Below are 24,658 nucleotides of genomic sequence, written 5' to 3'. Positions count from 1 at the left end.
AATGATCAATGATCTGCCAAATTCCATGTCTCACTGTAGATATTTAAGGATTGATGAAGGCTTAGAGAAAACATTTTAAAAAATTCATCATTTGGAAATTATAAAGGAAATCTTGAAGTGTTAAGAATAGCTAGCTCACTAATAAAACAAATTTCCTCTCGGGCCAGCCATAGTTTGTTTTAGTTTATTAGATCAGAAATGTCTGGAGATCAGCCAAGGATGCAATCCAATCAGTTAAACTGTGTCTGGCAAGAATGGCACTTTGTTTGCTCTTCCTGGTCTTCATAAAACTAAATAAAGCCTCAATTCCTTACACAGTGAGTACTTATGGGTTGGAGCGGCCATCGGGGAAGAGGTGGTAAAAGTGCAGATGGATGATGGATGGGTTCAAAGAGTGGAAATAGATGGGGAAGATGTAAATGAGTGATTTTTGTTTTGGTTTTTTTTTTCTTTCTCTCCATTGTACAGAGCAGTCCTTTTACCAATGTTAATTTGCTAATGGCAGAGTGAAATTATAAATAATACTTCGTAACTATCTGTACCTCTCTACATAGGCATTTAGTTCCTCTTGAGGAGTTCCTGGTTTAGGAGTTTAGTCCCATTCAAAGTTGTAGAAAAGGGGGCTATCACTTTCCCTTCTCTATTGCTGCCTTTTGATGTGCCTTTACTCTTCTTCTCTTCCTTCTAATCTTATTCAAGAAGAGAAAGAGATTCAATCACTTCATTCAAAATATTTCAATTTTACTATAATTAATGAGGCTATATAAGTCAGTCGTACTTTTCTGAAATGCTTAGAACTTAGACTGGGAGACCCTTAAATTCAATGTGTAAAATTTGTTTTGCATGGTGGCCAGAGATTTGAAAATAAAATCATAGGCAAAGATGCTAGTACATTATTGATTTGTGATTGTTTAATGATAAATAGAACAGAAACTATGTCATGTGTCCTTTGCTTCTCCCTTGGAACCTAGCACAGATATGAGCATTTGGTGGGTGCCTCACAAATGCTTGTTGACTAAGGTGTATAGATTATAAATTAACACTAAGAAGCAAAACAGTTCGGTGGATTGTAAGGCAAGCATTTAACCTTTATGTAAGTTTAGCCGTATCTTCTTGAATGTATTCTTCAGCTTTTCCAGATGGACTAGCCAGTATGGGCTCCCTGTTTGTATCAGAAGTGTAACATTGGAAAGGCTCTAGAAAAATTTTATTGGCTATTTGTTCTACCTGAGGTGTCAACCATTAGTTTTATTTGATCATAAAAAAAAAGCAGTGGATGGGCAAAAAAATCTCATAAAATTAGCAAGAGAAATAACCTAATAGAGCTTAATGAAAAATCCAATTGTATACAAAATTTTACTTTATAAAAATTTTTAAAAATTTATAAAAATTTGATAGTGGTGCTAAACAGAAAAGAAAATTCTGTCCTTTAGGTTTGACTGAATGTGCACATGATTGTTTCAAAGTAGCATTAAGTCTTTCTTCTTTTTTCATAATTTACCTGATCTATTTAGTAGTTTTAATGAAATTATATAGATAATGGATTATTCCAGAATTTTAGCATCAAAGGTGATATCTTGCCTAAGACTCACATAGCTATAAAAGCTTCTTTATATCTAAGCCCAATATCTTTCTCACATGAGATCCCAATGAATATTTGTTTGTTCTAAAAGACTCAAGTTCATACTATTTTGTCAAAAACATTAATTTATTCTTAGCCACTATCAAGGACTTATCAACAGTAGCCGGTTGGTTTGTTTTATTCAGTATGCAATATACATGAAATTGACAGATATTTAAACCATTGCTAGAAATGAGTCTATGCCTTGATGTAGTTTCCTTCTTTCATAATGTTAAAATTCTTCCTTCATATATTTACATTTCAATAGATGTCCATTAGATAGCATATCTTTGTACTACAACTCTGATCATACTATATACATCAATGCCGTATCTTTTGTTTCTAAATTTGGAGGCCTTATCAGGAATGTTAGGATTATCCTGGTTTTCTCACTCCAGCATCATAATGAAACTCATTTTAATCCCACAGCCAGGACCAGCTGGAATTTAAGTATGGGTTGTTGTTATTGTTATTGTTATGTCATTATTATATTTTAATGCCACAATATATCAAAGAAAGACAACCTCTACAACCTTCACTTTAATAGTATCTTTTTCTTTTTCTATATCTGATACAATATCCAGAAGCAATTTTGATTAATCTCTAGGATTATTTATAAAATAACATTTTATTGAGTGGCTTGGGTCCATATTATATGTTTAAAATAATGTATCTCAGTTTTCATGTTGAAATTTTTCAGTACTAATACTAGAATATTATATGTATAAGGCAAATGGAACATGGAAACGAGTAATCAGCAGGGTGTACTAGCTGCTCGGGTGGTACATTAAACTCATTCTTTTGTTTAAGCCTCACTGCTGTGTCAGATGCAGAATATAATCTTCACTTTGTAGGTGAAGAACTAATGTTTATTTAGGTAGCCGTGAACAGGGTTTGAATTAATATGTAATACTAGTGACCATAAAATCTATGTTTTTTCCATCTCATCTTTCTGTTTTCCAAGAATATTACCTTGAGGACATTTTAAGTTTGAGGACTTATGACATATTTTTTATTATAATGAAATAGGGAAACCTGGCCTTAGATTCCATGCTGATCTTAGCCAGTCACTAACCTCTTTGAGTTCAGTTTTCTCATCTATACTAGACTAGCAGATATTTCAGATCCCTTTCAGTTTTAAAATCTTAAACAGCCATAAATCAATAATTTCTTAAGTAGTATTAATTTGTCTACTCATTTCCATTAGATTTTTCTAGAGAGTTGTTGTGAGTATAAAAGATAATATATGTAAAGCAGCTAAAGCAATCTCTAGCTCATAATTGATGTTTATCTGTCTGTCTGTTTTCATCATCATCAGTTTTCATTGTTATCATTATCATGTATAGATGAGAGCAGTAGAGTCCAGAGAGGTTAAGTGATTTGCCCAAGACCACACAGCTAATTAGTAGCAGAAGAAGGTCCAAGTTCCAGTTTTCATTTCTCCCTGCAGTTGACCACACCATGCGAGAGAGGAGAGAGAGAGAAGAAAGGAAGGGAGGAAAGCAGGAAGGCAGGCAGGCAGGAAGGAAGGAAGGAAGGAAGGAAGAGAATGAGAAAGGCATATTCAGTCAGTTGAATATAAAATGAGAGACTGCTATCTTAATAATAACCTTAAAGGTTAACATTTCCCTACTTCTCTAACCAACTCAATGATAAAGATGTTCTTTCTGTGTCTAATCTAAATTTTCTTTGTTGTGTGTTTATCTTTTTCCTCTAGATGTGCTTCTATAGAGATAGAACAATAATGGTTTTTATTCTCCAGTATCCTGGAGCAAATTCATTCACTGTCTAGCATTCTATTTTTCAATCAATTAATTCTTAGATTTTCCTCTTAGAATTGTGTTTTTGATTTTTTATCATTTCATATTTTCTTCTAAGCGTTTTCCAAGCTGTTGGTCAGTATTTAGAGTCCCTGAGTAGCTTATTAGAGTAAGTAATGCTATTAATCAAAGTCTAACTGCTGTCTATATGTCCCAGGAAGTAGGGAATACAGTGAACTAAGTGTGGCGAGCACCCCACATACTAGCGTTTTGAAATAAAAAAGGGCTGACTTTTTTTACAATAAATTATTGGTGGTATAACCCATACATATACGTAATGTAATATGATTACACACATACTCACATATACACACTCATATATACTCCGATTCTTCCATCATTAAAAATGAAACTAAACAAGACAAAAGCAAAACTAAGTAACAGAAAGAGAGGAATAAAGCTGCTTAATTCAGATGGGTAGTGAATTTTTCCTAGGTTTCCTGGAAGCTAACAAAAAAGGCAAACATTATAAATTATGAAATTTTCCTGAGTTAAAGATTTGTAAAAGAAGGCATAGGGCTTTTTCCTGTTAACTAAACATTTTCTTATTTACAGTTTATCAGAAGAATCCATGTAAAATAGACACAATGACATAAATATTGCTCAGTGGGCATTTCTTATATCTACCTTATTTAAAAACCAAGTATGTAATAATATCTCATACTCCAACAAAGCTATTTCTATAAGGAAGAGAGAGAATGTGCTGGAAGCACATTCCTTTCTTGTGATCTAGCCGAGTAGCTATCTGGATGTTAATCTAGGGGATTGAATAGTCGATAGCTCCCATTGGATTGTCTCTGTTAAATATGAATTATCTCAGGATACTCTAGGGTCGGAACCCAGTAAAGTTCATACTGAATGTTCTACGTTCTGTATTGCAACTGCCAGTATGTTATGCCTTGACAAAAAGGACCTATGTGTCTTAGAACACAACATGCAGAAGGCACCACTGGGAAATTGCTAGAACCTGCCCCTTATTTACACCCAGGTGAGGGCATATGTCTAATTACTTCCTCTTCTCCCACCTAACAAAGCCAAAACTATCCAACAATAACAAACACAAAAAAATTGCTTTGAAATGTGAGCCAATATTACCAACTGACAATAGTAAGTTAAAAATTGTTAGTGTGGTTCCTGTGGTAAATTGATTCTTGGAAGTACAGCCCAGTAGCTCACCGGTATGGATTAACTGCAAATATATTCTCCAGGAGTTAGCTGCATTGCACTGTTGAATGGGATTATTTTTCATTGCCCACTTTAAATATGATTAATTGATATGTTAGTTCGTGCTAAGATAAAACGTTTTGTTTTTTAAATCAGTTGACACGAAATTGTGTTTTTTCTAATAACACTTACTCAACATAATGAATTGCTAATTAAATCTGTTTGTGGTCAGAGATTCTGAAGTCTAGTCATCAGCATAAAGAAAGCTCCTTATCTTCTACTTCATATCACTAAATGACATGTATTCGATATTATAATAATAGTCTCAGTGGATTGTATTTTTAAAGAAAGCACAATAGCATTTATAACTGGAATTTCATCCATCATGTGCATCTTCATAACCATTCTAATTTCAGAAGTACTGGTATTACAGAAACCTTTAAGATCCATGCAGCCCTGGCTTTGATTTATATATCACGTACAGTTTAGTTTCTGGACTTTTCTTCATACAGAACATTTTTATCATGCTCTTTTTGATTTTTCAAATAATACAAAAGTGTTGCAGTGGTTTGTAATAGAATATTTGTATTCGAAAAAAAGAGTACTTTTTTCCTTATTGAAAAACATTTAACCTAGAAGATCATCCTTGTAATTTTTTGAGAAAAAAAGTTGGCCAGTTATTGAGCAAATGTTTTATCTTGTTTTGTAGATTTAAAGGATTTTCTTTGGGGGAAATTATGTTAGGCTTTCTTTTAAATTCATGAAGGGAAGTCTAATGGTGTAAATTAAGAAATAATTTGGGCAATTGGGGTCCTTCTGAGGATATCTTCTGAAACAGATGAATTTATAATACATTTGAACTTCATAAGTTTTTGTCTTGTTGCCGATCTAGTCTTCGTGAGATCATGCCTTGTTACCTTTGTTGATGTTTTAAAAACTTTTTGTCAATATTTATTGAAGCACAAAGCAGGAAGTTTAGTGGCTCTTAGCTAGCTGATGCTGTAGAGTGGGAGGAGAAATAGCTCCCAGAGAGGAGATAGAGGTGAGGTGTTATTAAATCCTTTAGATTTCAGAGAGTCAATCACTCATAAAATTCTAGCTGTTTTGCATACCTTTTAAAATATCTTTATCCTCAAACCTCTCCATTTTGAATCTGTAGAAAGTGGCGTTCATGGTAACACTGTTGAGGAGATAATCTTCAAGCCAGTTTAGAGCACCTATTTTAAGCAGTAAATAATTGGTTATTAGTCTATAATGCTTGACTCTCTATTTAAAATGTAAACGAAGTTCCCTATAGGCTTATTCCACACGCTGCCTGTATTGCAGAATTAAACTGAATATAGAATTGTAGAGATAAACCAAGACTAGATTCATGCTACCGTACCCTGGAGAAAGGGCCCATGGGGGAGCATTTTTCTAGGTCAGCACTTTTAGTGATGAAACTATTGTCACACGTCTCAGACCTCAATGTCCAGGTAGTGATATTTTGGTAAATGTTTTAGAATTGGCTCATGGGAATAGAGGAAAGGGAAACCCTGATTTTTGTAGTATGAATATTTCTACCATGGCATGAAGGGAAGACATGATATTGAGGAATATTAAAATCAAGGAACTTGAATAGGAAACACTGACAAATATTGAGAAGATGCTTTCTTCTTCTCTTTCTTCTCCTCCCCTCTTCTTTCATCTACTGATTATAGTTCCGAAGCTGTAAGTAATAAAAAAAATTGTTTTTTTTTTCTCAGTGTAAAGTAAGTCGATATTTCTTGCTTAAAAAAAAAGTTTGGTGAAAAAGAATTGCGAAGTCCATATTTCTGCTGAGCAACTATTTACCTTTATTTGCCTCTCTGAACCAAAATTTCTCTGGATACTAGTCTCTCTGAATTTACTGATTTTTCAAGCTCACATAAAGATAAAAAAAAAGTAAAAGATGAGAGTGCTGCATGTTCTCTGGCTTCTATGCTTGCATAAGATCAGGGACTGTCTTTCTTCATCATTACTCCACTTCTGAGACCCGCTTGCTTCTCTTCTCAGAATGGACTCAACGCTCTCCACCTGGCTGCCAAGGAAGGCCATGTTGGCCTGGTTCAGGAGCTGTTGGGAAGAGGGTCTTCTGTGGATTCTGCGACTAAGGTATTGCTCACGATGGTAGAATTTATTCTCCTTAGGAAAGGTGAACTGATTTAAAGCTTGATTGTCCCAGTTTGTTCATTTCAGAGGTTCCCTGGAGCACCAAAATTCTTAACCATGCAGAGCTAAAATGAAAAACCCTTTCTGGTCAACTTTGCAGGGTTTGAGCTGTTTCTGTTAGGGACTTATCAAACATGAGATTAAGAAAGTACTTCTGACACTTTAAAACCTGCACACCACTTAAGGGCAAAGACACAAACGGACATTTGCACACCAATTTTTTTTTTTTTTTTTACATGGGCAGGCACCAGGAATTGAACCCGGGTCCTCGGGCATGGCAGGCAAGCATTCTTACCTGCTGAGCCACCGTGGCCCACCCTGCACACCAATTTTTATAGCAGCATTATTTACAATTGCAAAGAGATGGAAACAGCCAAAATGTCCATCAACAGACGAGTGGCTAAACAAACTGTGGTATATACATACGATGGAATATTACACAGCTCTAAGACAGAATAAACTTATGAAGCATGTAATAACATGGATGGACCTAGAGAACATTATGCTGAGTGAGACTAGCCAAAAACTAAAGGACAAATACTGTATGGTCTCACTGATATGAACCAACATTAGTGAATAAACTTGGAATATGTCATTGGTAACAGAGACCATCAGGAGATAGAAATAGGGTAAGATAATGGGTAATTGGAGCTGAAGGGATACAGACTGTGCAACAGGTCTGGATACAAAAACTCAGAAATGGACAGCACAATACTACCTAATTGTAATGTAATTATGTTACAACATTGAATGAAGCTGCATGTGAGGTATAGTTTTTTTTATTTTTATTTTTTCTCTCTATTATCGTTTTATTTCTTTTTCTAAATTGATGCGAATGTACTAAGAAATGATAAATATGCAACTATGTGATGATATTAAGAATTACTGATTGTATATGTAGAATGGAATGATTTCTAAATGTTTTGTTAGTTAATTTTTTTTAATTAATAAAAAAAAAAACAGCACACCCACCTTCCATATTTTCTCTTTCCTCCCTTTTTTTATGTAGAGAAGTAGATTAACATAATGTAATCCACTGTAGACAATACCACCTATTTTCCTAAGGTTAACTTATTTGTGACGTAAGTTGCTGTGATATACTTCTCAATAGAAATGAACAGGTCATTTTGATGCTTTAATTAAATTGTCCTGTATTTTAATGTATTCATTTGACTCAATAGGAGACTCTACAAAACCCCTTGCACTCTAATGGTAGAGAGATTAAATCATAGCTTGAATGATAAGGATAAAATTAGATTTTTTTCATGATAATGAGTGTTTGTAAAGGAATTGGACTGATTTTTAAATAAATGTACAAAATGCTCAAGATATTAGAAACTGTTGCTCCTTTGTTTATGCTGCCCTTACTAAAATATATGTGAATCTTGTCATCAGGGATTTATTTCAGAAACAACAGGCATTAAAAAAATATATCATCAGTGGAGAAAAAGTCTTTGGTTTTGAAAGTGAAGTTTTTATTTGGGCAAAAAGCAGTCACCAATCAGAGTCCTCTGACTGGGCTTGTGCAGACCACACACGGTGTGGTCGGGTTCTCGAGCCTCTGCCTGTTTTTCAGTAGGTCTATGGGATGCAAAAAAAGTAGAGGAAAAAGTTAGGAATATGTTCAGTTAACCTGGATTCCCAACACTTCGTGCATAACCACCAGCGCACAGAGTCCTGCTCACCGTACAGTAAACAGCAGTACTAGTGGACATTAAAAAACAAAAATGAACAATAAATACACAAAACACTCCCTGGCAACTCCAAAGAAATAAAAAAGTGTGAGTTCACTGCATGTAATAAATGCCTAACTTTGAATATAGAGAGTACACATTTTTATTAAAGATTCCCTGGACCATATCAACTAAATGTTAAATATTTTAGGAATTTCAGTTTGAAGGTGTATCAAATCATTTGCCTCCCTGATTTCCCATGTATATATTCATTGAAACTGCCAGTTTTTCAGCTACTTACATGTTTATTTCATTGTTGCTTTATTTTTTTTCTTTCTTGTAAAGTGTATTTATTTGTCAAATACAGTTTTACTTTTTTGGTGTGGTAACATATACATATAACCTAAAGTTTGTCATTGTAACCATTTTGAAGTGTATAATTCAGTGTCATTCATTACTTTTACAATGTTGTGCTACCATCACCACTTCCACTACTAAAACTTTCATCCCTCAAAATAGAACCTCTTTACTCTTTAAGCATTAACTCCCCATTTCCTTTCCCCCCAAGCCCAAGGTGACCTCTAATTTCTGTTGCTCTGAATTTGCTTATTCTAGATATTTCATTTGTGTGGAATCATACAACTTTGTCCTTTTGTGTCTGTGTCTGATTCATTTAACTTAGCATAATATTATCAATGTTCATCCATGTTTTAGCATGTATCAGAACGTTAATCTCTTTTTATGGCTCCGTAGTATCCCATTATATGGCTATACCACATTTTGTTTATTTATCTGTTGATGGATGTTTGGGTTGCTTCTACCTTTGAACATTGGTTTACAGTATTTGTTGAAGACAGTTTGTCTTTAATCATAAACTAGAAATGTAGAATGTTGGATCCCAAAAAATCTAATCTAAAACTCTTCATTTAAAAATGCTGTTTATGAAAAAAAATGCTGCTTATGGGCGCATCGTGGTGGTTCAGTAGGCAGAGTTCTCTCCTGCCGTGCCGGAGACCTGGATTTGATTCCTGGTTCCTACCCATGCGAAAAAAAAAGCAGTTTTTAAACAACTGAGACCTCAAAATAGAAAGTCAGTGATTGAAGGACCCACAGTGACGTGGTGGCAGAGGGAGAACTAGATGGAATTTGAACTTTACGGTTTCAAATCTACAAAATTTCTGTTTATTTTTTATTTTTTCCCTTTTTAGTCTTTATTTTAATCACCTCATAATTACCTTTTACTCTCTTAACCTGTATTTTCTTTTCACAAAACGTTTGAATTATTTTTCATTTGTGATTGGTTTTGTAGATACCTAAATTTCAATGTAACAAATGGTAGAAATCACTGGTAACGTGATTCACGTGAAATCTATTTTTTTCATTCAAAATATTTTGAACAGCATTCTGTGAACTATGGATTGGGAACACAACTAAAAGCCAAGTCAGTGTCACTACCATTTAGAATTCCCGTGTTTCTCTTCAAGGTGAAATAAACTTAATGGTTCAGTAAACTTTTTTTTTTAAGTCAAAGTCAACCTTTCCTCGTGGTAAGACTCTTTAGTCGTTGATTGCATCCCTTAGAGGGTAATGCACACATATACACAGACATCCCAAATTATTTGATTCAATAAGAATTCAGTGTTTCTATGTCCTCAGCACTCTACAGGATATGGTGAAGGATATAAATGGTCTGTTTCTTTGATGGTAAAAAGTGCCCCTACCCAAGGTGGGCAGCTATCTTGACAGAGTGGCAAGTTTTAACTACTTGAAGCAATCAGCAAAGGGGAAAATATCTGCACATTTTGATTTCTACAAATTTGAAAGCCTCTAACATTTCCTATTTTGTTTCTCCAACACAGAAAGGAAATACGGCTCTTCACATTGCATCTCTAGCTGGACAAGCAGAAGTTGTCAAAGTTCTTGTTAAAGAAGGAGCCAATATTAATGCACAGTCTCAGGTATTACTTTCAGATTTTATCTAATGTAAATGAATTTAAATTAGAACATTTTTGTGGTGTTGATTTATGAGGATTAGCCTGCTATCGGACGGACGCATTTGCTATAAATGCTTCCATTATTATTTTAACCCATGTTATAACATTTCTTCTTGCTTTTTTTCCTATTTTAATGTATTATGATCGCCCTCTTGATGTAACTGAAAGTTTGACAAGGGCATGGTCTATCAGTATCTTTAAGTACATTTTATAAAAGAATATAAAGGGTGAATTTTTTTTTTCAGAATGACAGTAACATCTGTGTTATGAATTATTCATGCAAGTTCTGTGTTGCTCTATAAAAATATTTTCTCTCCCTAAATTTAAAAAATTTGAAAAGATTAACATTCCAGTCATAAATCTGCTATAAAGTGGGAATCACACTGCTTTGGTTACCTCACACCCCAAATATGGGCTTTACAAAACTGCCAAGAGAGACAGGCAAATTAGAACTTCACCCTCAGCCTTATGTTACACATAGTAACAAATGGGAAATGCATAATCTAGAAATAAAATTAAGAAAAAGGTTAAAGGATAATTATCTAATCACGATATCTCAGACTATAAGCTTGACCCCAGTTTTTTTGTTTGTTTTTTTCTGGTGGAAGAGAGGGGAGAAAAATTGTTTTGTCCAAAGGTTTGCTCTTAATACTACCTACTTGGCATTTCTGTAGGAATTGAGCTGTATATCTTTGTACTCAAACTCACTCATTCTCTCTATTTTTTAGGACTTTTTTTTTTAGCCTTTCTAATAGCACAGGCAATACCAAGGAGAGGTATTGGCAAAATTAGCCAGCTGTTTTCTGTCTATTCTTTGGGATCTCCTCACCAGCTCACCTTTGAAGGCTGTTGTATAGGAATATCTAACTTATATTGTTTACTCATGCATTATATAGACATGACCAGTTGTATAGATGCTACAAGTTCTGGACCCAGAAAATGCTAAAGGCAAATGTTAGCAACAGCCCTATTAATTTTTCTTTAATTATAGGGAGGAATCTATTGAAATAAAAACAGAGAAGACATTATCCATTTTTACCTCTGTAACGTAGTTTTAATTAATTACCTTCTTTTTCCTTGCAACTTAAACTTCTAGTTATATGCACCATTAATGTTTTAGCACTTATTGAGACTATGCATTATTCTAAAGTAGTTAATAAATGAAATTTAAAAAATTGATACCCTCTGTATGTTCTGGAAATTATAATATAACTTTAGGCTTGGCAACACAGAACTCTCCAAAATCAACTGCTCCAAAGTAAGGGATAAAAACTTTGATTTATAGCAAGAGAACATCTTTTTTCTTTAGAAAAACATTTGAGGTTCTCAAATGTTAGCATGTATCATAATTACAAGCAGGGCTTGTAGAAATAGTTTCAGGGCTCCACCCTAGAGTTTCTGATTCAGCTCTAGGGTAGAGCCTGGAATTTTCATCTCTTCCTAGTTTCCAGTGGATAACGATGCAGCTGGTCCACAGACCTCATTTTGAGAACCACTAATTTAAAGAATGAGAGAAAACTGAGGGTAAGAAAGTTGCAACTAGATTCACTAAGTATAGCTCCAACTACATGCCTGAATCAATAGTTTATGTGGTTAAAAAGCATGAAAATGAAAGTATAGTGAAGTTCAAGTGCTCTAGGAGTCTCCCCCCACTTTGACAAGAAATTCACATGTACGTTGGTGCTGTTAATATTTGTGAAAAATCTTGATTACTTTTCTCTATTGACTAGCTGAACATTTTAAAACCATAAAAGTTGACAGATGGCAAATGCTTCAAGGTAAATGTTTGTTAAAAGCTATGATATCAGATATTACACCACGATTATTGGAAATTTATATACGTTGGAGACTTTTCAAGGAGATAAAGCCATTTAATCAGTGATTTTCTTTCAGTGCTAATGGGCATTTTCTATATAGTCATACTCCAGGTTATAAAAGAGTTTAGGAGAAGGTTTATATCATCACTAAGAGATTAAAATAATCTTTATTTGTACTGTATGCAATTAACTAATATAAGATTTATATTGCAGGGAATTCTGATGAACAGCTTCAAACTGATTTTATATATTGTGAGAAAATTTTAGTGAGATAAATAAATAAACTTTAGGACTTTTTCCTAAGTCTAAGTCATTTGGTAAGGCCTATGACATTACCTAGGTAGGCATCATTACCAAGTAACAAAAATATTATTACTTATATTGTTGTAATTTAATGATTGGATTTTAAATAAAATAACAATATGAATTTACATAAAACAGGTTGATTATTTGCCTCTTGTGTGTGATCAAATTCCGCAAAGTATGGTTTTAGGGCTACAGCGGCCTGACATAGAGTCCTTTATAACACATGACTTTCAATCCTGTCTTATTTAAGATACAGATTTTTTTTATTGTAGTAACACTGAGTGTCAGGTTAGATGGGCAGGAGCTGTGCTCATAGTAATTATTGAGAATCAGAAAAGCATTATAGGCATTCCGAATGCACAAGATATGTTCTGAATTTTGTTCTCAAATGGTTCCTTTTACCGGGGGGTGGGGTGGTGCATGGTCTAGGAATTGAACCCGGGTCTCTCCCATGACAGGCGGGTATTCTAACCATTAAACTCTCCATGCACCCATCAAATTATTCCTTTTTCTAAGTACTTAATTCAGAAATACAGAATTAACCTATCTTTATCGGAACTTTGTTGGCTGCGTAGTACTTTGCTTTTAACAAACTTATGAATTATTGGGAAATGGACCACCCAAATTATTGCTGAAGTTAAGAAATTATCTGGAAAGTTCCAAGGAATAGATAAATGTTCAGTAAAGTACTCCAATTCTCGTAGGTGGTAGAGTATACATTTTATGGATTTTTTCTCCCATCTCCCTATAGATACTGTGAGATCTACATGGGTCTCCACCCAATATGATGCCAATTTTGGTAGGCAATGTCCTTCATTCACGAAGTGTTCCTCAACTCCAACGTAATCAATCTAAGCACTTTCAAAGGAGCTACTTGATTGATATAGTAGCAATTAACAAATGTTTGTTTAAGGTTCTGAGCTCAGCAACGACAGCAGTGTGGTTGCTATTGAACAAGTTCTTAGTGTGTTTTAAGTATTGACCCTTACCATGTCGTTCCTTGGTTTGGTTCTGTGGCTGTCCTGGAATCAGTGTTGTAGAGGCCTGATCATAACCTTAGTGAAAGCTGTTTCAGTAGAGTGATGGGGCTGGATGTCAGATTAGAATGAGTTGAGAAATGTTATGTGTCTTGAAGATGGTTGTTTGCCTTCTGAAATCAGCCACTTTCAGAAAATATTACCACCCTTTAAATGGTCTCGCATAAATACTGCCAGAATGCTTTCCATCTATATGTGTGGGACATTTGTTCAGTTACTTCTCTAACCTATAAAACTATTAGACTCAGAGATAAGACTTTTTAAAAATTGTCCTAATGATTTCTATATTGCTATCAAATAATTTATGCATTGAAAATTATGTTTTTTAATATTCTCAGAGTTATAAGTTCCTTTCAAGTCTTATAACACTTTTTGTTTATTCATTTTTGCCTGTTGATATTTGCTTATCTTGGGTTTATTTTTAATGTTTTTGTGTAATTTCTGTAAGATAGTAAACCTAGGAACGATATTTTCATACTTCTTTGAGGTTTTAGGATTTGGCATAATGACTTGCGCATACATGATTGGAGGCTGAAAATATCCTTGTAAAATCTTCATGGTTAAGAAATGGCATGGCCATAGACTCCAATAAATTCTAACAATAGAAGTTTCTATTAAGAATAATACAAATATTAATGTTGACTGCACTCTCTAGGTCAAGACTGCCCCAGGTGCATTGGATACATTATCTCTTTTGATCTTCACTTTCTCTGTCATTATCAATGGCAAACTGAGTCTCAGAGGGTCGATTGACATTCCTAACTCTTCTTCCTTAGGCAACACCGCTTCTCTTGGTCACCATAACAGTTTAACTTCATTATAGACCTCAAAGCATAATTTTTTAAATTTCTTTTTCTTCTGGCTCAAAATTTCTTTATATCCAACTAAGCTGCCTCTCCTGAAGGAGAAGCCACACAAAAGGTTTAAGGTGGAAAATTTTCATTTAGCATTAACTATAAATGTTTCAGGTCTGCAAAAATACAAAACATGAACGAAATTTTGCTCTTGCTTTCAGAGAAACCTGACCTTAGAAATTTCTCCTCTTTAATTTTCTCCACAAAAAGTGACATTTTGATTCATATGAGAATGTTTTTTTACTTTACATCTTTGTTATACCCCCTGTATTAAAATCAGCACGACCACTTTAATAAAACAAAGTGATCTTTAAAAATAGCTATTTTTTTGCCGTGCCAGACACCCAGGTTCGATTCCTGGTGCCTGCCATGTTAAAAAAAAAAAAAAAAAAAGCTATTTGTTAAAAAAAGAAAAAGCAAACTGGATCTTAGAATGGGTCATATCTCTGGACAGCAGAAACCAAGCAAAATGTGAAGGGCAGGCTCGGTGACATTCATGGCTAGCCACAGTTTTCTTATTATCCTTCACAGCCAGCCGGTGAGGTCTGGCTTCCCTGATAGTTACAGAGAGGAAGGAAAATGTGATTTTTATTGGAGGAAAGGAAGGACCAGGAGCTCCCACATGGCTTCTCAAGAAGTATGTTTTCAAAGAGTATAGTGTTAGAACAGATTCCAGGTGCCACAAAACTATGGCCCAAATAACACTATCTTGTAGTTAAACTCTTAATTATAAAGTGCATCTTCAAATGTTATTTCATCTCATTTTGTTGTTACAACTCGTGAATCACCAGAGATTATTCATATTTTAGATATAGAGAAAATTGAGGCATGAGAACAGAAATGAGGTCTCCATTAGGAGTAATAGAGCCACAGGCTCTGGATCATTTGGTTTGGACACTTTCATTCCAAATCAACCTTAGCATAGTTCACTATTTACCAATTAAACTGTTTCTGCAAATTGCATCTCCTCCAGGGAGGTCCAAGGCCTTGCTGATTTACTTACTAAAACATTCAGTTCCTGATTTTGAAGATACTTGTTTTTTTGCTGTTCTGTGTTCTCAGATGCATGGGATAACTAAAAGCATTACAAAAAAGTTAGGCAACTAGTAAGCAAAGTGATTTATGTGTGCTGTGATGCCTTTTCCATAGTCTAGAATTTTTCATTCAGCCATCCATTCCTTTAGAGCGATCTTTTAGCAAACACAATTTTTAACACCATCTCAGACTTAAATATAATTTCTGAAATACAGTTTGCCGCTATGTTGTTTATTTTTATTTTTTATCATCTAGCTCTACATTCGTCGTCTTTTTCTTGGACTTTCTTGTGTTTCAACCTTTCCCCAGGATTCTGGATAGAGTTCATTTATTTGTTTTCTCTTTTCATTTTATTTTAATGCTGAGTGATTTCAGATCAGATTCTCTCGTTTAGTAAGTTTAATATCATATTTTACTAAAAGCTTCTTGAATTTGCTTTCATATTTTCTCCTTACCACTCTGATCTTTCAATACCAGAAATGCTATTTTAACATAATCTTTTCCTATCTGTAACACAAACGTGATTAATATATTATTTCATTAACTTATAAATTTTCTATAGACCATGACCATGAAAGCCAGTTGCAAAATTATGCCACTATAACCCAGAATTTTGGAGGCACATACACCCGCTATATGCAGTGATTAATATCTTCTTTAGTGCGGTTTCCAATCATTCTTTCTTTGACCCTAACTGTTATCACTAATAATTTGAATTGGGCTGTGAAAAGGAAGGAAGCCTTCAGTTTTCCAGCATGCCCATTTCACTGAACTACTTCCATATGGCCATAGAGCCAACCTTGGCTCTTGAAGCAAAAACTCATAATGGAACATTCTGTTCTGTCACACATGCACACACACACACATACTCTCTCTCTTTCACACACACACACACACACACTGTACAAAATGGGATCCATGGTCATAGATTAAAAAAAATGTTTTGTCCTTAGGTTTTTCCCCAAATATATATACTAGTTCTTTCTTAAAAAGATCTTTGTTTTTTTTTAATTGGGGTCATTACTATTGTAATACAAATTGTTTTTTTAATTAGGGTCATTACTATTGTAATACAAATGCTCTAATATTATGATGAAGGTAGGTCTTGCATTTGGCAGGAATAAAAAAGAAGTCAGGTCACTTGTTTTGTCCTTTTGACTCTGTAAATCAGCCTATTGGATGACTGCAAGTTTGTAAGACTAGGTTCCTCAGTACTCCAAGTTAAACAAAAGAAATAGATATGCTTGGAGAAATGATGAGAATTGATGCCTAACATTGTGCATAAGATGACATTCCCATTCCCTATTCCAGGAGAACTCCAACATTAATGTTACTAGTCCACTAGTATATATCTGAAAAGATATGTTATTTTCATTTGCAATAAAATAAAGCTATTTTTCAACTCATGCAATTCTATTTTGCCCTTATGCTCATTTATCTAAGGACAGATGGTGGAGGATGGCTGAATCCTAGCTGTCATTTTGTTCTGTAATTTGAGTGAATTGTGGCATAGATGTCATCAAATCTATAATCTTTGGTAGATTTCCCATTTACTTATCACTCCATGAGCCTATCCAAGTACAGCACTCATACAGCATTTCCAAGGAACTAAATTTGTAGTCGGGTGTGAAGATTTAAGTGACAAAGATCACCTTAAAATCTTCTTAATAGAGAAAGAGTTCAAATTTTACATGAAATTCTTTTTCTCTCCTGAGTTAAAATAGAGAATACGTTTCTCTGGCAATAAATGATTAAATTAGGACTTTAGCAAATTTACATCTTATCTCAGATTTCACAACACCTGTGCCTACATTCAGCAACTAAGATGCTAGGCAAAATCATAAGGAAGATCCCAAAACAATGATCCTTTGAGGCAAAGACTATGAAATAGAGCAAAAAAAAAAGATACTAAATAAAAAACGTGCAAATAGAAAATTATTGAAAGTAATCATTTACTCACTTGTTTTTTTCAGTAAGTATTGGATATACACTGTGTGTGCTCTCTAATATTTTCCAGGGAAAATAAGGGGGAAAAAAGAGCTTAGGAGGGGATAACTGAACTGCTCTATTTAAAAAATGAGTTCATATGTAAATCAGAGGTAAGAGGGGATGCAATGCGCAACAGAGAAATGAAGTCATATGTAGAAAAGCATAAAAGAAATGGAGTATCTGGGGACTGAAACATCAAGAGGGGAGCTTGACATTTAAACCCAATGTCAGGGAAGTGGGACAAATTCAGATTTGGATTATGGAAATATCACCCTAGTGCAGCTTGGAGAACAACTCGGAGGGAAGCTAAGGTGTGTACAAAGCAAACCATTTGGAAACATTGCAGTGATCTACTCTAGATAACAGGTGACGTTAGCTTGGAATAGAGTGGTGGTGGTTTGCATGATGGGGAAAGGCAACTACTTTTAGAGAGATCTATGACTTTTTTTCTAAGTACTTGGTGATGATTGCATATGGGAGGTCAGGAAAGGAGTGTTGTCAATGATGACTTCAGGATTTTCTCTTACCTGATTGTATAGATGGTGGTGCAGCCCCTGACACAAGAACATTGGAAGAAAACAAGTTTTTTTGTGGAGGAGGTGGGCAGTATGGGGGGTGGGAGATTGTAAGTTGCATCTGAAGTGTCTGTTAGACATCCAAGAGGAGATTTTAATGGGCAGTTGATCTAATCTGGAGCTCAGGGAAGAATTCTGGAATGAAGATTTTTATGGGTAATCAGATATAAACGGTTAATAAAACAGTGGACCTCAATGAGACTTTCAAAGCATTGAATTCAAGGAGATGTAGAAGAAGGTCTAGGTTTTAGAGATAATTTCTGTTTTGAAAAAAATAAGGCAATAAAGGAAATTTGGGACATATATTTAAAAAAATTACAGTAATTATACAAAGGATCTTTTTCTTTAATATGAAATAAAAAATATAGCACACTTGGAAGAATCAGGATGAGTGCTAGTAAGGTCCAGTGAAATAGCACTGTATTTTATCCTGGAATAACTTCAGTTTAGCAGTGGTTAAGAGCAAACTCTGGAATCAGACAACCTGTATTTGAATACTGCCTTCTTCACCCACTAGCCCTGTGATATAAAACAAGTTACTTACATTTTGTGCCTCAATTTACTTCTCTGTGAAATGGAAATAATGTTGTAGGGTTATTGTGAGGATTGTAAAAAATAATGTATGTAAAGCACTTAGCACAATCATTGGATAAGTGCTAGTTGCTGCTATTTTTATTATGTTAGCTTCATGAGCATAGGAAGGCTATTATACAATTTTTGTGGGAAGCATGGATCAGATGTTATTGATTCTTTTGGTCCTGAATGACTTTCTCTCCCTGGTTTTAAGATTTATTGATTCTTAGGAATTAGAGGACAAGGAAATTTAAGTTTGCCGTTACAAGTCAAGAATGTCATAAAGAAGTGGAGAACAGCGGAGAGTATTATTGTTCAGTAAAACCTATGAGGACACCTAAAAGAAACTGGGAAACTGATCTGATGTAAAAGAAAGGCCAAGAAAGAAACAAAATATTAGTCAGCAACATCAAAACCTTTTAAACAGATCATAGATTTACCGCTTCTATTCATGTGCTATTTCAATCTGTCTGACTAGGAAGGGATTCTTGCATCAGTGTGAACACGATGTATTAGAACTAATGACAAACATTCTAAAGGTCATAGATTTGTTCATTGTTCTTGTTCATAACTCACATTTGAAAATTGGACCAGCTGCATAGATTTTAGAGGTAACTTTTCTCTCCCTTCTTTCATCTTTTGTATCATTGCCTAATAATAATCAAACAGCTTGCATTTTGGAGCAGGGTTCCACATACGGCATCTTCCTTGAGAGATAATGTGATACTCTTCTATTTTCTGAAGTTGCTTGAGAAACTTTCAACCTTCTAAATTAGCATTGTGCTTTAACAAAAATTATAGAGGTAATAACATGTGGAAAATATTTTAACTGTTTTGAAGAGAAGTCCCTTCTGAATGAACTGTTAAATTTTTTGCTTGTTTGTTTTGGGTGCGAATCCCTTACTAAGTTACTGTAATTTGCAACCAGAAGTGGGTACTAGAGAATTTCAGGTCCACGGCACTTTTATAGGCATCTGCAGTCCAGAGTGGTCAGATGTCTTGACCAAAGTCACGTTGGTGACCCTTGTCTTCTGATATCTGTTTAAATACTCCGTATGTTTTGATGATCTGCCTATCTTTCTTCTCTCTGTCTCTTTTTATTCTCTCTATCAGTCTATCTAATCTATCATCTTACTATCAAAAATAATAGATACATATATTCTTATGCTAAACAACTGAAATAATGGACAAGTATGTAGACAAAAGTTATAGCGCTCCTTCCCAACTCCCTACTCCCATGCCCTTCTCCAGAAGTAATCACTTTTGTAGTTCCTTTCTATTAAGTTAAATTTTCTTTGTACTGCATTATGGTGTTTCATGAGTGATTACATTTTGTTGTTCAATTAATATAATTTTCCAGGTTTGTTTATTTAAAATACCCAAAAGGACAAGGGGAATTACTGACTATATTTAATTACTCCTCTCTACACAATTTGCATATAGATCAGGCATAATTACTGTTTTATAGAGAGGACATCGAGAATTTAGATACCTCCCCACCCGTGGGCCCACAGTGATTTTGTTTCTAGTCCAAACATCAATTAATTACATAATTAAAAGATGAAAATTAGCATCCATATTAAAGTCTTAATTCTTTTTCAAGTGTTATTCTTGCCAATATCTTTAGTATGCAATTTCCTTTTCTTAATTGGGAAGAGTGCAGAGCCCAATAATTGAGGGAACCTGATAAATATAAATGTATAAGCAAATCCATTATGCTCTTAACTATAGCACTTATTCCATATTACAGTTGGAGCCTTCTGGTTATTTCTCCACTTTAAGTTATTTCTTCTCTTAAAACAATGACATAGAATAAAGGCTTTTAAGAGATTAAAATTGCCTGTGATTCCCTTTGACCTGATTAAGAGCACATCCTGAAGTCAAGTTGTCAAATCCCAGAGTTCGAAGCCCATCTCTTCTACTACTGCCCCTCATTTTCCTTACCTGTAAAAAAAGAATCATAATAATAGTGCCCTCTTCATAGGGTTATTGGCAGAGTTAATTTTGCTGATCTACGTAGAGCACTTTGAAGGATGCCTGGCAATTGTCAGAGCTCAATGACGCTTTGGTATTATTATTACCAAATTCAGTGCTAGTGCGTCAGTGGTGGCCAGCCTTTAAAGGTGCATGCCCATTGCTGGCTATTCTTAGCGGAGTGAAGAACATAACAAAGTCATTTCATTGATGTAATATAAGGGAATGTCATTTAGAGTGAAATCTCAAGGACCTGTGTCTGTTTGTTTATCACCTCCTTCTTGGAACAGGGTCACTTTGGGTGCATAAAATTGCATTATTTTACGCAGAAGTGCTTATAGAACTTTAAGCAATTTAGTAGTAAGGATATTTCGAGTGTACACACTGATCCCTAGAGACACTGACAGATTCAATGGAAAAAGGAATGAGAATTTTCAGAGGGTAATTCCAAATGTGAAAAAATTCTAAAACAAATATAATAATCATAAAAAATATTGTGTTTACGGCATAAGAATGAAAAAGAGTCTTAAGTGGAATATTCATACACCTTACTTAAAACGAGGCATTCATGATGCTGATGTCACACATTTGAAGGTTTGGAGAAACAATTTTAAATTGCTATTTAAAAAATATCCATACTTTTGATCTAAATGGGTTGATATTCTTTAAATATAGAGAAAGTTCAATGCTGTATCTAATATTTAGGCAGATCCTGACTGTCTACGGAGCTGCCTCACAAATAAGTCATGAGAAGGACTAATTGGTGGTATTTTTATGAGTCATATAGTCCTTCATTATAAAGCATATTTTTGTATCTAATATTTTAAATGCTGCATTTAAATATGTGTTTAAATAATAGATGATTTAAATTTTAATAATCTTTAACAATTTCAGCCAATTAGGAATTTAGGAACCTACTGCAACAGAAACTACTGAAATATCAGGCTTACCTGTAAAATATTAGAAACACTCTTCTTAAAGCCAGTAACAAGAAAAAGGATTCTTGTTGATAGTGATAATATTCGACATGGCACTCAAGTCAAATCCAATGCAATCAAAAGAGAAAAATAAATAAGAATATAAATGGGCAAGCAAAAGACAAACATGTTTTTGTACATGGAAGATATGGTTACTCTTATAACCAGTCCAATAGAATCTACACAACAATTATCAACATATTTATTTATTTAAATATTGTTAAAATATTTTTACATTCACCAATTTATTAACAATTCACTGCCTGCATAATTCTGTACAGTGCATCATAGAGTTGTCCCTTCAAGTGGTTGGCTCAGATTTTCTTTAGCCTAAGGTTTGAAATGAATTATTCTCTTAAGAAGTTAACAGTAGAATAGTTATTAAGTCATAAGTTTCATGTCCAAGAAAGATATATTGGGATTTTAAATATCCTATGTGAAATTAGATTTGTGAAGCACAGATTATAATTTCATTGAGAATGTTTACATAACCAACTTCACCTACACATTCTGTTCTTTCCAAATCATTGGGAGATATTTTCTTTTTAACAATTTTTAAAGGTTACAAAATCATGTTGTGAAAGTATATGGTTTTTCACTTGCAAACAGCAGCTTATTAAAATGAATTGTGGGGCAGTGCAACAGTGGCTCAGTGGCAGAGTTCTCACCTGCCATGCCGGAGACCCGGGTTTGATTCCCGGTGCCTGCCCATGTTTTTAAAAAAAAAATGTGCATTTTTAAGGATTTGAAACACATTCAAACCAATGATGGCACCTCAAATTCATTAGCTATCTGATTGTGCAAGAGGCTCTACTGCATGCTATCTGAGCATAACTTGGTACAGGCCTCTGCCCTTACAAATGAAAAACACATTTTGAAGGCTGGAAATAAAAGATTGCTTTTGCTCTTGTTCAACTATAAAACCAGGTTACTCTCCCCACATTCATCTTGCTATAATTCAGATCTCACTATTATCTCACATGAGGAGAAAGCAGTTTATGGCAAAAGTATCTCATTACTCATAATTGTCATAATCTCTCAAATTACTGAGAAGAGGACTAAAACAGTTAAAATCTGTGCAAACCATTCACCAATTTGTTGTCTGGTTTTGTAACTAGGAGGAGTTTGAGGCCAAGCTAGGCAATCCATCAGCCTGAGAATCAATCTCAGGCAGTAAAAGCTTTCTCAAAGCCTGGGCATAATGTACTTTATAACATCAGGAAGGGGAAGCACTATCGATTGACATATAGAAATCTAATTTTAGATGTTTAAAGGTACTTACATCTAAACACCTGACTCTGGCCTTAGATGAACTGATAAATTTTCACTTGCTACAGCCAAAGGAAAGACAAGAATTCTCTTCAATGCGGATGGTAATGCCTTATACCACCAGCAATTCCTCCTGTTAAGGCAATATCGTTTGAGCATAATAATAACTATTACCTCAACAGCTATGGCAATTGTCATTTTGGGCAGACCTGCTTCGGAAAATAGATAAGCTCAGGTTTTTTGTTTCTTGATCCATTTTGAAGCCAATACATCCAGGCAGGATAATCAAAATATATTTTGCTTAAAATCTGACTTTTAATGGGAGGCAAGGGAGTGGGTGAGGCACACTTAAGTCCTTTTCCAGATGAGGTTTCTGTCCTGGGTGGAACAGCATTCCCCATAAAGTCATGACCAACTGGAACCTCATAAAATTTTGGAAATAGGGTCTGTGCAGATGTAATTAGTTAAGCTGAGGCCATGCAGGATTAAGGTGAGCCCTGAACCCAATATAGTCCTTACAAGAGGAGAGAAATTTGGACATAGACAGACACAGAAGAGATGGCCCTGTAGATACAGAGAGAGTGAACGGAGTTCTGCTGCCACAAGCTGAGGGACCTCTGGGGCTACCAGAAGCTGGATGAAGCAAGGACGGATCTGCCCCGAAAGGCTTCACACACAGTGTGATCCTGCCAGCACCTTGATTTCAGAATTGTCTCCTCCAGAATCTGGGGAGAATAAACCTCTGTTGTTTTAAGCCACACAGTGGCTTTAAGCCCGAGTAGTCTAGTACAAGGGGTAACACATTCTCTCAGAATTATTTAGGTCCAAATGGTTGTTTTTATGCTTGGGGATCCAGAACTCCATGCCTCCAGCTCTTTTAAAGCAGCTCAAACACACTGTTTGAAGGACAGGTTTGTTACCGGTTCCTCTCCGTGGGTGTGAGGGCAGCCTCTATCTCAGTAAGAATATATCGCACCCTACAGTTTTCTTCAGTGCTGTGGATCATCTTTGCTACCTCATGTGTTAGTCAGAGTTCATTAACCGTGTATGGGAGATCAGCCTTCGTTTGATGGTAAGTATCTCTGAGAGAACTCTTCCAAGGAACAGTCTAGGCACATTTAGATAACCAATTCCTGTGCATTCTGTGTTCCTTGTATGACATCAGCATTGTCTACATACAGACAAATGCCAAGTTCTTTTTTTTGCGGAAATATGAGAACTCTCACCATCGATTACTTTTTCCTTCCTTCTATGGCTGCCAAAATCCGAGTGTTCAATTAGTCTAGCTAACTCATTCTGTGTTCTGCTTATTACAGCCAGGTCTCTGCAATGAAAGGTTACTCAGATCTACCTTTATAGCCCTATCTTGACTTAACTATATGTACATGTACAATATTTTAAGTGGCCTTAAATGCTTTGTGGATGTATTTCAATGTATAAAACATAAATAAATACTCTAAAGGGTGTTAAGCCTAAGAATATGACTGAATGGTTCCATATGTTGTGTACGAGAGGTTTTGGATCTTTACATTGACAATAGTCATTCTTTGAGGTGAAGTTTTTGGCAAGTTGTAGACTATAATGTGTTAAAGAAGCTGCTGAATATTGAATATGTAACTTGGGTCTACTTAGTTTAATGGGTCTGTTTCCCTTCTTGGTCTGAGCAAGTCCGCAGAGACAAAAACCCCATCCTTGTTAAGAGAAGAGTTCCATATTTAGGTTTTCATTGTCCTTAATTGCTCTTGCGCTCAGACATTAGTGAACCTGTTTATAACCTCAGGTCTTGTTCT

General features: G+C 34.9%; 1 protein-coding gene and 1 long non-coding RNA gene across 26 annotated transcripts in view; one reads left to right on the top strand and one right to left on the bottom strand.

Moving 5' to 3' along the window:
* ANK2 (ankyrin 2) overlaps nucleotides 1-24,658 on the top strand; it is a 767,321-nt gene that overhangs the window by 597,364 nt on the left and 145,299 nt on the right. For all 25 annotated transcript variants that reach the window (XM_077142481.1, XM_077142485.1, XM_077142502.1 and 22 more), the window contains 2 exons: nucleotides 6,640-6,738; nucleotides 10,328-10,426. In XM_077142481.1, the coding sequence (XP_076998596.1) occupies nucleotides 6,640-6,738; nucleotides 10,328-10,426 (198 nt within the window). The remainder of the gene's footprint in view (nucleotides 1-6,639; nucleotides 6,739-10,327; nucleotides 10,427-24,658) is intronic.
* On the bottom strand, nucleotides 20,227-23,985 carry LOC143668019 (uncharacterized). Its single transcript, XR_013168245.1, has 4 exons — nucleotides 23,789-23,985; nucleotides 22,882-23,001; nucleotides 21,573-21,655; nucleotides 20,227-20,592 (listed from the first exon to the last, which is right to left on the bottom strand). It is a non-coding gene; the product is annotated as an uncharacterized LOC143668019 (long non-coding RNA).

Source organism: Tamandua tetradactyla, chromosome 24 (assembly GCF_023851605.1).
Source record: "Tamandua tetradactyla isolate mTamTet1 chromosome 24, mTamTet1.pri, whole genome shotgun sequence".
NCBI lineage: Eukaryota > Metazoa > Chordata > Mammalia > Pilosa > Myrmecophagidae > Tamandua > Tamandua tetradactyla.
Note: the sequence above shows the minus strand (reverse complement) of the source record. Positions and strands in the feature narration are given on the sequence as shown.